Source organism: Hydra viridissima, unplaced genomic scaffold (genome assembly GCF_058129835.1).
Source record: "Hydra viridissima isolate aposymbiotic clone 2 unplaced genomic scaffold, HvirCarnegie_v1 scaffold_7, whole genome shotgun sequence".
NCBI lineage: Eukaryota > Metazoa > Cnidaria > Hydrozoa > Anthoathecata > Hydridae > Hydra > Hydra viridissima.
In genome coordinates this window covers 15,983,005-16,000,644 of record NW_028324306.1, presented here as the reverse complement: position 1 = coordinate 16,000,644, position 17,640 = coordinate 15,983,005, and the positions used below count along the sequence as shown (strand labels likewise).

The following is a 17,640-nucleotide window of genomic DNA, read 5'->3' as shown; positions in this document are numbered from 1 at the left end:
ATTAGGTCAGCTTTGTTTAAAATATACCTGGAGTCTTGAATGTTGTAAAAACATGGAACCAATAGTAAAACTGTTGAATGCCTTAAGTTTTATAACAAACAAAATTTTATATAGAACAAATCGGTTGGGGATGAAAGGTGTATTGGCAAAAAAATATGGTGACCTCACTGCTGATCTTTGGAGTGGTCTTTACAGGAGTATAGCCCCAGTTAAACTGCGTGTAAGTAAACTCTGGTGTTTAATTTCTTTTTCCACTGCAATTTTCTTATGTATTTGTCAATTCTATTTTTTTGTTTGTCCTAATTGATGCTGGTGTTTTTCTTTAAAAACTGTTTCTTTAAATGCATCTTCATTTTAAAATATTTTAAGAGAGTTTTTTTTTGTTAATACCTCAATCTCTTTAGTTTTTTTTAATTTCTTTTAGTTTACAATAGGCAAATATGCACCTTGCTTCAATGGATTTCAACAACATGATTCACAAGAACTCCTTTCGTTTTTACTTGATGGACTGCATGAAGATCTCAACAGGTTTGTAAATTGTTAATTTATGCATAAGGATTTATAAATTGTTAATGCATAAGAGTTGATAAAGATGAAATAGTATCATCTTAAATACAATGTAAATTGTTGTTTCATAGAGTTCATGACAAACCTTATGTTGAGCTCAAAGATAGTAATGGGAGACCCGATGATGAAGTTGCTCATGAGGTTTGTTATCAATACTAAAGCATTTATAAACATGAATTACTAGTTAAACTAATACATTTTGATTGGATTGCATTCTGTAACCTTCAGGTAAATAAAACTCTTTATGAGATTTAGTAACTTAAAAATCTTACAAAATGTAACTTAATTCCATTCTTAGGCTTGGGAGAATCACATAAAAAGAAACCAATCAATTGTTGTGGATTTGTTCCAAGGACAAGTAAGATTTTACATTTAAGTTTATTATTGTGTGTGTGTGTGTGTGTGTGTGTGTGTGTGTGTGTGTGTGTGTGTGTGTGTGTGTGTGTGTGTAAACTTTAATGCGTGATTGTAAATTTGATTGCAAAATATTTCTGCGACACTTTGCAGGCTATTAAATTTATGTCAACTTTCTGTAATGTGTTAACATTTTTGTGACATGACAACTTTTTGTGATGTATCAACTTGCATTACAACAAAGTAAAAAAAGAAAATTGAGTTCATATTAAAATTAGTAAGCAAACTTTTATTTCTCAGCTGAAATCTCAAGTGCGATGTTTACATTGCCAGCATATAAGTGTACGTTTTGATCCATTCATATTTCTTTCTTTGCCTCTTCCTCTTGAAAGTTTGATCCACCTTCAAATTCCAGGTATCTTTTTGAATCTTTTTTCTTATTTAAAGTAATTTTTATGTATACTTATCATTATTTTTATTTAGTTACTTAATTTATATTCCTTAAATAAATCCAAATTTGTGTTAATTTTATTTAGTCAGCTGATTTTAATCAATAAAATCTGATATAACACAGTGCATTATTATTGTTCTCTTACGTAAACAGGGTTTTTTAAGTGGCAAGACTAGGATTATCTCTGTACATTTTTATAAATTTTGATGAATTTTAACTATTCAAAGAAACGTGCTTTATATTGTCTGTAATATAAAGCATAGCTTATCTGTTTACAGTATTAAATTCATAGAGTTTGTCTATCTAAAAGAGTCTCTTCTTCTAAAATTAGATCTTTACTTCCTTACACATATCTTTTATCATCAGAGTTAAAGAATTTCTGACAGTCTATTGGTTATTTGACAATCTATTGGTTATTTGACAATATATTGGTTATTTGTTACTTCTTTTAAGATTTTTGGAGTTATAGTATATCAGAGACATATTTACTAAAATATTCTGTAGTAAATATGTTGCATATATATAATGTAGTTTGTATTCTCTATAGTATTATATGTACAGTTGTATAACTGAATATAATTTGCAAATGATTTTATTAAAGGTAAATTTCTAATTTCAAATTTTGGCATTAAACATTAAATTGGTGTAGTAATCTTTAGTCTTTTGTTGGTGTAGTGATTGACAACTTTAGAATTTCATTAATCAAATTGATGATTTTTTTTTAAGTCTCCTGGAATTAAGTAAACTTAAAATAGTTTGTTTTTATAAATTTTTCTCAAAATTTCAAAAGATCTTATGGAGATGGCTTAAAATGATGTAAATGCTATATTCACTCAACTTTATTGTGATATTTACATGTGATATTTTATGCTCTGTTTAGTCTAATTAGTTTTAAATTGGCATGATTTATGTTGATGATGTATGATGATGTTAAAAATAAAAGGGTATTCAACTGAAAAGTAACATTTTAGCATAAAGCTGAAGTTTAATTATATATTAAAGAATATTAAAGAATGTAAATTTAAAATTAAACAAGCTTTGTCTTAAAAAGTCTTTGGAAATCATTTTATTCTTAAACCATGTTTACAAAATAATTCTTTTAAAAAGAAGTGAGCATTTGACAATTCTCTTAAACTAGAGCAGCATCAGTAGGGCCATTCTGTATAACAGTTTTATGATCTCATGCCAAAATAACCATAAATTGTCTACTTCCTTTGCTAAAGAAAGTAGACATCTCCATCTTCATGTTTGCAGAGAAACCTGATCTCCACCTTGATGTGTGTAGAGAAACCTGATTATTCAGTATTTAAAAAACCCAACAGTAGCTGCTTTTTTTTATCCACAGTTCCTTTTTTAATTCTAAATGTAAATCATTTTACCCCCTTGCTATGTTTACCCTTTCTAGGTATTTAACTTAGATTTCAATTATTTTATGTTCTAATACACGTTGCAATCTTTGCCAAAAGTAACCAACTCATCAATAATTCAGTAACAGAATTTATGAAACTGTTTTACAGACTTATTGATTATTCAAAACATTTATCCTGACTCATCATCATCATCATCATCATCATCATCATCATCATCATCATCATCATCATCATCATCATCATCATCATCATCATCATCATCATCATTGTCATATTTTTTATTATAATTTTTTTTTCTCTTTGTCAAGTTCAACTAAAGTTTAACGACTTGATATTTTTTTAATAGACAATAAATAGACTTCAAAAATTTAGCACTGGCATTATAAATAATTTTGTCATAAAATAGTTACTCTCTTTTATTAGTCTTTATTCTCTATATTCATTGTTATTGTAATTTATTATTATAGTTACTAATATTATTGATATACATACACTATACATGTTATATTGGTGTACATACATGGTACATATTTTTCCATTACTGTTATTATTATTAATACAACTATTGTTGTTGCTCTTAGTAATAATCATTTCTAATATTTAATTTTATTTAAAAACTAATTTTTGCTAATATTTCCATTATCAATGAAATATTAGTAAAATTAATTTTTGTTGTTATTGAAGTCTTCAAATTTTTTTATAGTGTTTTTGTCCAGTGGCAAACCAGTGCGGAAGTATGGCTTGCTTTTACCACATGATACAACTATTGCTGTGGTAAAGAAAGAGTTATCAAAAAAGTGTTGCGTAGAGAACTTACTTTTGGTTGAAGTAGTTGGAGGAAAAGTGCAGGTATAGGTTGTTTATGTAAAATTTATTTAGTTTTAAGTTTGTTCTTTTTAATCTAATGCTTTTGTTTTGTGTTTTTATTTTTCAGAACTTTCTCTTTGACTTCCAGAAAATTCGTCCTATCTTTGCTGCTAATATATATGCATATGAAGTTGATGCTGTTACTGTAGCATATTTCCATAAAACATTTCTAACAACATCTGATGTAAAGACTACATCTGATGTAAAGACTACATTTGATGTAAAGACTACATCTGATGCAAAGACTTCATCTGATGTAAAGTCTATATTTAACATTAAAAGTGTAAAATCTACAATGATGAACCCCACTTATGTGGTGGATACTTCAGAAGTAGGAGATACAAAAAAGAAATTTTTTAAAAACATAAAACCGAAATTTCGTTTGAATAAAAATGTAGATAAAATCTATCCATCAAAAGATACTGTAATGAACAATGAATCTGCAAATACTCATACGTCTTTTAAAACGTATGATGCTCAAAACAAATTCCAGTCTTTTGATTCTGTGGATAGCACTAGTCAAAATGGTTTAAATTCACTGGGTAGTACTACAGACTCAGATAAAACTGAACCCAGCTTATCAGATCTTTGTATTGATCCCCCACTAGAAATACAAGGCACTTTAAATACTACTTTCTCACCATCTCGTACAATAAGCTCATCTTCAGTGGAGTTAGCAAATGATTTTATTCAAGGTGCTTTTGTGATAGCTATGAATAGAAAAATGGTATTGCGGTGTATTATGTATTTTTAGATTTATTATTGCTCAATTTGTTTTACTTTTATAAAAATATACCAAAATATATTTTACAAATATTTCAATACAGTTTTCTGAATTATTAAGTATTTAAAGTTTTTATTTTTGCAGCTTCAATCCAATACATATTTTGTTTCATGGCAAAAATTTCGTCCAATTATCTTTGGTTTACCTGTTTTATTCTCTTGTTCAAAATGCATGACAAATCAAGAGGTTTATGAGCGCATTTGGTTGCAAGTATCTCGCTGTATAGATGGCATTGTTTTTAAGAAAGGGTAATTTCTACATTATTGTTAACACCTAAAATCCAATAAATCTTTCGCGAAGCATCTTGAAATGTTATTTTTAAATTGTGATTTAAATCAAAGTAAATAAAGCCTTTGTTTATCCAGCAAATTATCCAGTGAATTTATGTATATTGTAAGTCTTTTAATTGTTTCAGTGAATACCCATTTAAAATCAAAGCTGTAAACAAAGATGGTAGTTACTGCTGTTGGTGCCCTTGGTACAAGTAAGTAGTGTGTTTCTTTCAGAATCTTTGATTTAACTGGAGATTTGTATGTAATTAGTAATATTGGAACAATTGATATAAGATTGAATAGTAATAGTTATGCAGTCTGTTAAAATAGCTTGTACTACACTCAATCCTGACATTCTTTACAAATGCATCTTATGTGCAGATAAGAGTGGCCTAAAAAAAATATTATACACACCATCTACATCATGGCTACAACATATCAAATAACTTTAAAAAAAAAATTATATTTTATAAATATTTTATAAATTTTTTTAAAACTTTCCCTTCTTAAAATCTACTAATGTTACTAATAAATATATAGTTTTAAATAATAAGTAATAATGTTCAATGGAACTTTAAGAACAGTTTTCTTTTTTTTTTTTTAATGAATATAAATATTTTATCTTAATACAAAAGTTTTCAATTAAATCCTGAGAAACATGATGAATTAATGTCAACTTTGTAAATAAATTCCTTACTTTTCTTGACATTTTTAATGGGGTCGTTAGTACATTTCATCAGTATGTTATTGGTTATATTATGTTCAGTTTAAGAAGAGTTTAAGAATGATTTAACAGCATTCAAGGATGTTTTCAGTCTGAGTAAGCAGTATCTTCAGCTTGCTGAATCTCTGCTGAAAGGCATGAAGTGTGATGTTTGGTATTTAAACCAGGAGCTTGTTGTGATGGCTGTCATGATACAGATGATCATGACAGCACAGATGATCTTCATGAGGCCATTTCAGACGTTGATGTTGAAAAGAAGGAGAAAAAGAAAGTGTTAAAAGAACTTTCTAGCTCCAAGGTTCATGAAAATCCAAAATGCTAAGACAGTTACAAAGGGTGATTTTTTACGATCAGATCACCTTAAACCTTTTGCAAAAAAAATTGAACATCCAACTGTGCACAGAAGAATATAAAATTGATTCAGGATTTTATTATATTGCATAGAAAAGGAGATATAAAGATTATTTGTTTTTTGATTGCTTCTTTGTCATTGACATATATAAATTCTTTTTTAAATTCTTAACTGTTTTCTTCTTAAAAACTGTTACCTTTATAGGTTTTGTCGTGGGTGTGTTATCCCATGTGACTCTGATTGCTTTGCTTATGCAAGTTCCTATTTGGCAATTGATTGGGATTCTACTGTTCTTCACCTGTACTACCAACAATCTCAAGAGAAGGTAAAAAAAAAATTTTTTTTATAAATATTCGTGCAGGGTTTCATGAAGGTTAATCTACTATTTATTAGTGATAACTAATAGTGTTTCATAAAGTGAATCTTATATCTCTGATAAAAGTTAGTTTATCAGTAATTTTCTATCGTAATTAAGTCAGTTATGTTTTGGAAAATTTAGAACTTTAAGATAAAGAATTGTCAAAAATTGTAAGACTGATCAATTTTGATAACAGGCTCCCTGGTGTTTTCTATTTGAATTAGTCAACTAGATGAGACCAGGTAATCAAAGCCATCAAACTGTTATAAAGTACTGAAACAAGTCTTTCCATTTTTCCAGCAGTTTGATGATGATGCAAGCGTTGAAGAGAGTCTTTCTCTACTGCGTGAACCGGTATGCTTAGACACATGTTTGAAACATTTTACAGAAGAAGAAGAATTAGGGGAAGATGAAACATGGTAAAACTTTCTATTTTTACTAACATTTAATATCATGTTTTTGCAAACAATTAACATCGTTTTTAAACCCAAAAACATCTATTATGACTGTTTTTATGCTCAGGTATTGCTCCAAATGTAAAACACATCGTAGAATAGCAAAAAAGTTTGATATATGGAAATTGCCACCTATTTTAGTGAGATATTATTTATGTCGTTTTATTTTGCCGACAATTAATTCCTCATATCTCATTTGCTTCCTGTTTCCTTGCCAATATTTTCTCAGGTCATCCATCTCAAGCGATTTCACATGTTAAATAATCAATGGGTAAAATCCAATAAGCAGGTGCGTTTTCCATCTAATTCGTTTGACCCATCAACTTATATGGCAAAGAGCAGAGCCAAAACAAATTCCTATATATCTTGTAATGTAAGTACCTTCTATTTTAAATATTGGATTTTTTTTTTTTCCAAAAAAACTTGATTTCTATTCGTACAATTCTAAAGATGTCAGCAACAAATTATTTAGGATTCTTTAAAAATTCACTTAAGAATGTTATTCACTAGAAATTATTAGACGATGCTCGTTGTATGTCAGTAATTGATATAGACAGCTGCGAGATAAAAAGTAGCTCAGAAATTGTAGAATCGAATTTGCAATTAAATGGGTGTGACCCGAAAAGCACGAAAGATAGCGCTGATAACTGTTATAACCTTTATGCAATATCAGTATGATTTTTTTTCTTTTGTTGTTAAATTTTCAAACCGTGCTTGTTTTTATTTGTTGTTATTATTTTAAACATTTTAAAAAACACTTCAGATATATTTATGGTTTTCTACAGCTGTTATATTGGAATTTTGTACCCATTAATACTGATTTATCTTATGAGTTAAATGTTCTTGATGATTTTTTTATTAATTATATGGACAGCGTGATGTAATAGGAGACGTTGTAATCGTAAAAAAGAAAAAAAAAAGTGAATCTAGTCTTTTTTTACAACAGATTACCATTAAAAATCTTTAGTATTAATATAGCAAGGATAATAACTGTAAATAATAATTACAATATTACAGTTTTTTAATAATTAGTATTCATTAAAGGGAGTTTACAAAAATATTTGTCTTTGTTTCTCATGTTCCATTTTTTTTTTTTCTAACTTTCAATTTTTGTATTTTTAAGTGTCATTCGGGGATGTTGAATGGCGGTCACTACGTCACATATGCAAAGAATCCTAACGGGAAATGGTATTGCTACAATGACAGCTCTTGTAAGGTAATTCAACCACTCTTTGTACAAATCCATAAATTTACTTATAGGAAATCTCAGAAAAATGTTCCGTATTGATCATGTGCAGAATCATTGGCGTTGAAAAAAAGTTACGAGATAATCAAACATTTGTAACTAATTCTCATGAGAAAGTTAATTTTATGATTATTTGTTTTATATTCTTATTTAGGTTGCAAAATTTCTTAATATTATCTTGTAATTTCGTAAGAGCGTCGTGCTATGCTTCCTAATTTATTTCGCAGTTCGTGATCTGCTGAAGTATTTCTGGCGCACTAAGTTAACAAAAGATATTCCGCCTTGTAAGTTTACACGCGTAAAAAATGACAGTTGTAGAATGAATGTTTTATAGGATATAAACACAGAAAGTACAAGAAAAGCACAAGAAAGTAAAATTTTAGAAACATGAGAGCGTAAATTTATTAGGAGAAACGTGATAAGGTCTCAAATACATATTTTTTATGAATATTTTTTACTGCTTAAGTTATGTATGTACTTACTTGATTGATTCTTTAGGAAGTTGATCCATACGTACTAGACAACGAAACCCCATACTTATTATTCTACGAAAAACAGAATCTTGATATTTTATCATACATGCCCGATATTAAAGGCAAGCAACCTGTCGATATTCAACTCGAAGAAGAGGAATTTGAGCGAGAAGCAAAAAAATACTGTTCGATCATGTGAATTCTACGTTTTGAAGTTAAACGCACAAACTTTTAATAAAACTCGTCATCTTTTAATACTTCGTAACCTTGGAAACTTATTCGTACTATTTAAGCCCAACCTTTTTATAAATTTTTCCCTTTTGTGCAACTTTTAAATAGATTCAGAATTTTCAATTTTATCATTTTGAAATGCTTTTGTCTACAATTTTATGTATTTTATGTACTGTGCATGTTGAACCATATGAAACAATTTGTAAAAAGACTCTCGACTATTTGTTCCCTTTAAGTTTTTTCTAACAGTTTCAGCCTTCGCTGAAAAAACTGCCAAATGAAACAAATACTACAGGCACTTAGTGGGGAAATCAAATGTCTCTCACTAGAAAAAAATTGAAGATGCACAATCTTGTTATATTAAGTTCCTTACTTAAAAATATCGTCCGCTTAAAAATATCGTCCGCTTAGAAATATCGTCCGCTTTTGAAACCTGTGAAAGTTTAGAAGTTATTTTTACTTATCCTCAGGGCCGCTTGTTGTTACTTACGCTTAGGGTTGCCTATCAATTGGACTATCACTTAGGGGCGCCTAGTGGTTTTAATATTAAGTTTTAAACCTATGAAAACCGTGAGTTAGCAAATGAAAAAAAATCCAAAGAAAATCAGTAACAAACATCCCATCTTTAAAAAGTTATTTTCCAATCAAGTCAAATAAGAATCAACAGAAACAAGTTAGACAACAAATTCAAAAAGAAGAAGAAGAGGAAAGAGGTACACAGAATTTAAAATTCAGAAATTTAAACAGGGGAATACCCTGGGTGAAAACTGTATTATATATTTTTTCTACGCAGGGGAAGAGGGGGCTATTCAAGGTCGTGGGTATTTGGATTAGGGCACCAAAAAATTTAAACCCAAGGGTCCTCGAACTCGTAAAAATGTCCTAGTTATACTATTCACCAAAACAAAGGGAATACATTGAAATTTATAAAAGCATAGTAACTATTATTTTAATTTCAATTCAAAAAAATTTTGGTTTAGATAAAATATAAAGCATCTACTTCTATGCAAGATATATTGACAATAAATTATGCAAGATAGATATATTGACAATAAATTACAGAAAGAAATAGATTATCATTTTCGACTTCAAAACTAAAGGAACTTTTGAAATATATTACCAATTGATGTCATACCCATAGTTTTTAATAAATTTAGTGCATATATGAGGCATATGCTTGATAGGTTTGTCAATTTGAACATGTTTTATTTGTGACCAGGTTAATTGAAGTTCTTGATACAACTTGTCAGCATTTCTGAACCTGCCATGCAAACGTTTTATTATCATCAAATTGTTTCCATAAACACTCGATAAGATTTAGGTCAGCAGGCCATTGATTGCAGTGATTTTATTTGTATCAAAACATGATTTAATGAGCTTTGGTGTGTGTTTGGAATAATTTTCCAGTTCAAAAGCCCCTCTCCCCATAGAAGAGTATATTTTCATCTACAAAAGATAACATTTGATATGTGTTTGTCCATTACATTTTTTATACAATAGAAATCCAGTTTCTCGGTTCAAATGTGTACACTGGTTTTAATCGTTTGTCAACTCTTCTCACATTTCATTTGCTTTAACATTCGTCTCCACTGTTCTACCATCCAATGTCTGTAAGCCTTTGAGAACATTAAACTGGCTTTTCGGTTCCAGTTCCTTTCCAAAGTTAACATTAAACAACATTTGTAGTGTTTTAGGTAACATAAAAGGCTAACTATAAAACTATTACGTTTTCCTTAGTTAAAAAGCCAGACTCCAAATCAACAACTTATGATTAAACTAGTAGGAATACCCGGGGCTATGCGCCGAATTTTCCAGTTAGTTCGGTATATTTAGTTCCCAAAAAGTAACATTGAGTAACTACAGTGTGGTTTAGTTCCCAAAAACATGACTACATAAACTACAAATGCATTTCTGATTAAAACAGTAAAGTTTTATATCTAATAGCTGGAAAACCCTACGCATTGCACCAGGTATTCCAGCTAGTCCGAGGATATTCTAAATGGTCGTAAAACCTGTGGAACTCATTGATTCTCTGAAGAGAATCATCTCGTTTCTTAAGAACAACGTCTCTCGAGTTTGTTTGGTCACTGACAAAGACAATGGCGCAGGCGCGTAGCTACCCTATAGCAAGAGTAGACACAGCCTAAGGGCCCGTCGAAAAAGGACCCAAACGTCGACATTACTCAAAATTCATAAATCGAAATTGAGATGTTGAAATTTGCAATAGAGCTGGCAAGTTATTTTTTTTTAAATTTGAATTTTTGTTATCTAAATAACGTTTGTAATATTTTGCGCTTAAATATTTATAAACTTTTGTAGTTCAATGAGAATCTTTAAAGAGTATAGATTTGTGTTTAATTAAGTCATCGTTTTTTATATTTGTGAACTTCTACGTTGTTTATTTTGTCATATGTATATTAATATACATATATATTTTTTTCTTATTACTGAAGGTAAGCAAGCACTATTGCATTATTTCATTTTTAATATATTACTAGTGTGCTAGCCCGTTTTAAAAACCGGGTTTAATATATATAATATTTAGAGGTCTTTAAAATGGATCATTATGTCAACATATACCTATGTGTTAACGTCAAGAACATTGTTTGAACTCAATTAATTTATTGGATTGCCTCAACAATACGTGTTTCTGACATTTATAAAATTCATATATTTTTTTTTTAGGGGTAAAAAATTAATTCAAAAAAATAATAAAACTTTTATATATATTGATTTCACCAGTTTTTGGAATATATAAGTGTAAGACCCTTTTTTATCATGGCGCAATCTACATCTAAAGTTAAAAGTGGCGCTGAAAAGCGTAAAATTAGAAAGGAAAAAGAAAAAGAACTGCAAAAATTGCCCAAGCTCGATATATTTTTTAAAAAAAGTAAAAATGATATTCACCAATCTGATAATATAGATTCTGCGGATATAAATGAATTTCCGAAAACTGAAGAATCGCAGACTACTGATACTGCTACTGAAAATGCAATACAAATTGAAGGAGCAAATGAAGAAACAGCAGTAGAAGCTAATATTCACCCTATGGCACTAACTAATGATTTGGATAAATATTTAAATCAAATTATATCTGATGACGAAAAACGTTTATTAGTACGTATTCCACCGCATCGGCCAAAATGACCATTTCCCAAAGATTGTAATCAACAGAACAGGAGTTTTAGTGACACTTATTGTTGCTACACATCAAAATATGGTCCAGTTCCACGTATTTGGCTATGTTATTCCATACTTTTAGATGCTGTCTACTGTGAGCCATGCTGGTTATTTTCAAATCAAAATAGCCAATGGAAAACTATTCTGAAAGATCGGAAATATTTATCTACACGTATAAGTTCTCATACCTCTTCACAAGCTCATGTTAATGCTTGTGCAGTATATGAACAATGGAAAACTAATCAGACAACTGATGAAACACAGGAGGAACAGTTACGTTATAAAGCATCCTTTTGGAAATTTACATGACAGTTCTTTTTTTTTTTCACATTACCCATTACGGTTGCAAGTGTGGAGAGAAGTTTTAATAAATTAAAAATAGTTAAAGATTACAAAAGAAATGCAACCACTCAAAGCAGACTACATCATCTTGCATTACTAGCCATAGAGCATAAAACAGCATCAAACAATGGATGTTAAAGAAGTTGTGAATATCTTTGCAAATGCAAAAGTTAGAAAAAAAGTTTTTTAATATTATGCACTTTGTAAGTGTTTTTCATGCAGTGTTCTTTTCTGTAATAATAATAAACTACTGAATTTATAATATATTTACTGAATTTACTTTTTTTATAAAATAAATTTACCTTGAGTGGGCCCCTCAGGGGATCTTGCCTATGTGCCCGAATTTTTAGCTACGCTACTGCAATGGCGACCTTATTTATTGAAGGTTCATTGAAGCAGCCAGGATGTTGGCCAACAGGTACTTTTTCAATTTTGATTATGAGCTTGTGATTGTCAATAGGCGTCATGTCAATGGCTGCTTTGAACAAATCCACACACGGGTTGAGTGTTTGGACGGGAAACTCAACGATTTTGGCAGGAAATTTAACGGTTTTGGCGGGAAATTTAAAAAAATTTACTTTTAAAAAAGCTGAAAAATCTTTAAAAATATATCTTTATATATGGTAAAATAGGATATTTTATAGGGGTTTATTTTATGAAAATCATATCTATCTCCTTTTTTTAAATATTTCTTTCCTGTTTAAAGATACCGTAGTTTTACGGAAAACACTAAAATAATCAAAAGAGATGCCGAAACCCGGGATTGAACCAGGGACCTTCAGATCTTCAGTCTGACGCTCTCCCAACTGAGCTATTTCGGCACATAAACTACATTAAAATAAATTAATAAGTTTAAACTTTTAGAAATAAGCAAATAGATTTTTGTTTAAAATATTAAGGATATTAAAACTTAATGACATTACAAATATTTCGGCCTAGACATGTAAATTTGGTCAAAAAGTTATTTTAGCGAACAAATTTTTATGGTTATTTGGTATGTACCAATTACAAATGAAGGCTATAACAGTTGAAGTTTTGCTTGACAAGTTAAATTTAAAGATTGAAATGGTGGAAATTTTTGACAATGAAGTAATTCAATTGAAAAGGAATGGGTTCAACCTCATCTCAAATGAACAAACCTTATATTCATTTGCTCTCACCTCATTTATTAAAATATATAAATGAAGCAAGGAAAACAAGGTTACAAAAAAAAAAGTCTTTTTTATATAAGAATCTTTACTGTATTTTATTCATGACGGTTAGATATCTGGTCGAAATCTTTAAGTTTTACTAGATTCAAACTAAATACATACTCAACCGAAAAAAAGACAACTGAAACATCAGGTCGACACACATGTACAATTGCTTGTCACACATTTAAAATTAATTTACAGATTTTTTGGGGGAAAATTTTATAAGAACTACAAGAAAGAACGAGAAGAACTATTTATAAGTATCTTTATAACTTCGTTTATATTTGGATTGAAGAGTTACATTGAGGGCAACCCAACACTCAAACACCCTAACATAACTAAACACATTCCCAAAAGACTAAACAACATCACCGTGGGAAGCACATTACCGCGCAAAGATGCAATTAATTGTACCATTTAGCAATAATAAACCTTGCATCAGGGTTTCATTCAAAACATATCTTAAAGTCCTTTCGAACGCAATAATATTATTAAATCAATAAACAAAAGCTACAGTAAACCAAAGTTGGCCAACAATAAACATCAAAAATATTGTTTTATAAGTCCCCACGTCTTTTTGTAAAAAATCATCTACTTTGCATCAATTTAACAAGATTTCATATTGGAACAATGTTTTGTAAAATATTTTTCTCCAATTGATATATAGCTCTTGTTTTAGAATATTAATAGTCAATTTGGATTTAAATCTTGTATTCGAGCTTGCTAGAGCTTTCACTGTGCGAATTTCACTGAGCTTTCACTGTGCGAATTGTGCGAGCAGGAGCAATATCTTGTTTAAACTACCACCATTCGTTTTGATAAACTAGCAAGCCAACTGATGGAGCCATGTAGTTCTCTAGCGTCACTAATTTCAGGTCGAAAACCAACAAGTAAACATGATTTATTTAAAATTCTAAAACAAGAATGGGAAAAAATCAACAATAATGTGATTAAGAAGCAGGTGGACTCAATGCCTTGTCGCTGTCAAGCAGTAATTAATGCCAAGGGTTTTCCGACGAAGTATTAAAGAAATTTCCTTTAAATTACAACAATTTTAATTTAAAAAATATTTAAAAAAAAACATGTGCGTGCAAAAGTATCCGGGCAGAAAAAAAGTATTTTTTTCTGCTCGGATACTTTTGCACGCACATATTTCAATAAAATGAACTTTTAAGATTAGAATGCTTAGATTTAGTAAAAATTGATTTGTTTTTAAAATTGTAATTAACTTTTTGACATTCCAGGTAAAATTTGAAAGAAATTGGAATTTTCATCCAAAAGTTATCTCAAGTTAAGTCTTGTCCAGTTACTTTTGCACGCTACTGTAGGTGTGTTGGTTGATTCGACCTATATAGATATTTCCCAAGCCTACTTCATTAAAATTGTAGCAGCCCCAACTACCAATACTCCCCTACGCCAGCTTACAACCTTGGTACGACAAAGGGATTGCTATACTTTTCAGATTTAAATCTTTCAACAAAAGCTTTTCCTGTTTTTTTAATTCAAAAACACTTTTTTCATCGTTGTAAATAACTTGCTTCCACTTTTCCAAAGAACAAGCAAAACTCTTCTTACCTAATAACCTCTCCTTAATCTCATAAGATTAAGAGGGTGTAATCTTAATCTTAATCTCTGGCCTTCAGCATTGATTTTCTAAAGGCTTCATAAACACCAAATGTTTTTTTAATGCAAAATATGTTTAACTGTATTTAAAGAAACAGGTTTTTCTTGGTATTCGTTGAAGGACTTGATCACAAATAACTTAACCTTGGGTTAGCTCTTACATGTCAAATATTTTTTTTTTTTCTTTTCAGGCGCTCCGTCGATTTTTGACCTTCTGAATTCTGACACTCCCATTAGAAAGACTGCCAAAATGAAGCTGATGAAAACCGTGAGAAGGATCCTAACTACACTTGGGAAGGTCAGTAATACCAGACCAGCTAACTGACTTTACTGATAGAAAGACTCAAAGCTTTCAGATTAGAGTAATCGAGAAAGCCTCGAAATTGTTTTAAGAGCTCTATGAATTTATTTTTATATATAGTTTTATTGGCAAATGATCAAAATCTTCTCAAATGTGAAGTTATTTACCGTTGATTGTGCTATCGACAGAAAAATTGATCGACTTATTATTCAGAAAGGTGACAGTGCTACACCTGTGTGCCATATAAAGCATTCTCAGTCAAGAATTATGCTAGGTTTTGCTTCAAATAGCAAATCATGTCTGACCAACAGTTTCTAAAAAAACATACGGTCAATATTTAGCCTAAAAACTTTTGGACTTCCTCCAGCCCAGATATAAATCTACTTAATTATTCAAAAAGGAGCGTTGTGGAGAGAAAAGAATGCAAAAAAACCTCAAGTCTCTCAAGCCATCTATTACAAGAGCTTGAAACTCTATATCAAGGGAATAACTTATCAGTACTTGCCAGGCCTTCTGTCCACGTCTAGAGGATGCCATTGAAAAATTTGGAGATCTTATCGAATAATTGGTAAGGTAGGAAAAGCATTTACCTCAAACTTTTCTTTTAACATAATACATATAATCTTTTAGTAATCTTATATATAATCTTATAATCTTATAATCTTTAACTTTGTTGTTTTAACTAGATATCTAGTTAGATAAAATAACTAAATTTTTTTCTCTAAATGTTTATTTTATGTATACGAAATTTGTCATATCTTAAATTAGGACTTTCTTAAAGCATAGGACTTTGTTAGGTCACACCACGTTAATTTAAAACAACATAATAAATTGTATTCAAAGAAAAGTTCTTTTGATATAGTTTTTATTTTAAAAAACACTCAAATAATATTTTTTGGAAATTTCGTAAGTCTAATAGTACGAAAAAGTCAGCTATTCGCTGCTACACCCTATAGGGTAGAAATTGCTTACCATATTACATAATTAAATACGTTTATTTTACACCTTGCAAGAAATAGTTTGGTGTTAAACTAAGCTTTCTTTACTCTATTTGTAAATTGTACAATAGTATAATTTACAAATTTGTGCCACCTACTTACTTTCTAGAACGATAAAAACTTATTAGGTAGGTAAAAGGTAATAGGTAAATAAAACCAGGTAAAAAGTAAAAACAAATGATCTGAAGTAAAGACCTGACCAATAAAAGTGTTTTCGGAATCATTGATATTTCACTTAAAAATGATTGAAATGTAAAAGTATTCTTTGAGTAATTTTATTTCTACAGTATTCAAAACGGCGATTAGTTCTGTGTTATCATGGACCTATAAGAGATGGACGTGTAACCTATTGTTCTTTTTTGCGAACAATGCTCGTTGCGCATTGTTACAAATCTTTTCTTTTAAATAATAGAAATTAACTTATATTAAAGTCTGTCGGATTCGTCGAAAGTTTTTGGTCTCGTCTTACCAGTCACATCAACTGCCTTTTAGTTATTCAAGATAACAGCAATAGAACCAGGTTTTAAGCTTAATTTTATATAGCTAGATATTCTTAATATTTAAAGAAATAACGCTGATGATGATATAGAAATTGAGATTATTTACTTAACTACTTTAGTACATGTATAACTATATAATAAATATATAATATAATAAATATATATAATAAATAATACAAAATATCAACTAGTTTTGTAGCTACCTGGAGCACAATGGTTTCATGTCCAGGGAACTACTTTATCTATTATATTACTGTAGACTTCCAGTTAATGAATATTATAGAATTTTCTTCTTTTATGTTTAACAACAGAAATATATACAGTTAAGGATAAATAACTTATACATAAAATGAATGTAAATACAATAAAGAGAAAAAGTTATTTGTCACAGTTTTAAAGAATTTAGCAAAGCCAATTTATGGCAAAACGCAAGAATAACTAAGTATTTAACATTAACATGGTGTGATTTACCAGCTATATATAAACTAATTTTTATTTGACAAAAGCAAATGGGTTATTATGTGTTTTTTATGACATGAAATAATATATGAAATATGAAAAACGAAAACATGAATTATCTGGCCGCATTTTGCAAGATAATTACAAATTTGAACAACTTTTTATAGGGTTTTGCATTATCAAATGAATTATAAAAAAGCCCATTAGGAAATACACCTACTAAAAAATAATGCATAGTGGAATATATATTATGGAGCTTATAGAGTAGTCGAGGCAAAAAATGGCGACATATCGGAAAGAATACTCAAAAAATACACAAAATTAAGCCTAGTGAATGAAGGACCAAGGAGTTAAATGAAACCAAGCCTTGACTAAAAACTTTATTTAAGCTTTTTCATATTTCGCTATACTTTTTTTAGTCATTTTAAAATTAACCTTACAGGTGTACTTTATCATTGACGGAACTTTGTTTACACGAAAAAAGTTCCCAAATTTACAAATATTTATCTTGGAAAAATGATGAAAATCTGTTCGTGCCTA

The 17,640-nt window shown here is 29.6% G+C and overlaps 1 protein-coding gene and 1 non-coding gene across 5 annotated transcripts in view; one reads left to right on the top strand and one right to left on the bottom strand.

Annotated features, from left to right (window-relative positions):
* The window catches only part of LOC145184989 (ubiquitin carboxyl-terminal hydrolase 32-like), a 34,015-nt gene extending 25,302 nt beyond the window's left edge, over positions 1-8,713 (top strand). For 3 of the 4 annotated variants that reach the window (XM_090092123.1, XM_090092125.1, XM_090092126.1), the window contains 16 exons: positions 115-220; positions 425-528; positions 639-708; positions 866-925; positions 1,222-1,336; positions 3,446-3,591; positions 3,677-4,336; positions 4,478-4,641; positions 4,809-4,877; positions 5,946-6,066; positions 6,400-6,518; positions 6,622-6,694; positions 6,784-6,927; positions 7,065-7,226; positions 7,678-7,770; positions 8,299-8,713. In XM_090092123.1, coding sequence (XP_089948249.1) covers positions 115-220; positions 425-528; positions 639-708; positions 866-925; positions 1,222-1,336; positions 3,446-3,591; positions 3,677-4,336; positions 4,478-4,641; positions 4,809-4,877; positions 5,946-6,066; positions 6,400-6,518; positions 6,622-6,694; positions 6,784-6,927; positions 7,065-7,226; positions 7,678-7,770; positions 8,299-8,472 — 2,380 coding nt within the window. In that variant the 3' untranslated portion in view covers positions 8,473-8,713. The remainder of the gene's footprint in view (positions 1-114; positions 221-424; positions 529-638; positions 709-865; positions 926-1,221; positions 1,337-3,445; positions 3,592-3,676; positions 4,337-4,477; positions 4,642-4,808; positions 4,878-5,945; positions 6,067-6,399; positions 6,519-6,621; positions 6,695-6,783; positions 6,928-7,064; positions 7,227-7,677; positions 7,771-8,298) is intronic. The other variant, XM_090092124.1, reaches the window with a different exon arrangement.
* A 4,061-nt stretch (positions 8,714-12,774) lies between these two features.
* On the bottom strand, positions 12,775-12,847 carry Trnaf-gaa (transfer RNA phenylalanine (anticodon GAA)). Its single transcript has one exon. It is a non-coding gene; the product is annotated as a tRNA-Phe (tRNA).
* Positions 12,848-17,640: the final 4,793 nt, after the last annotated feature.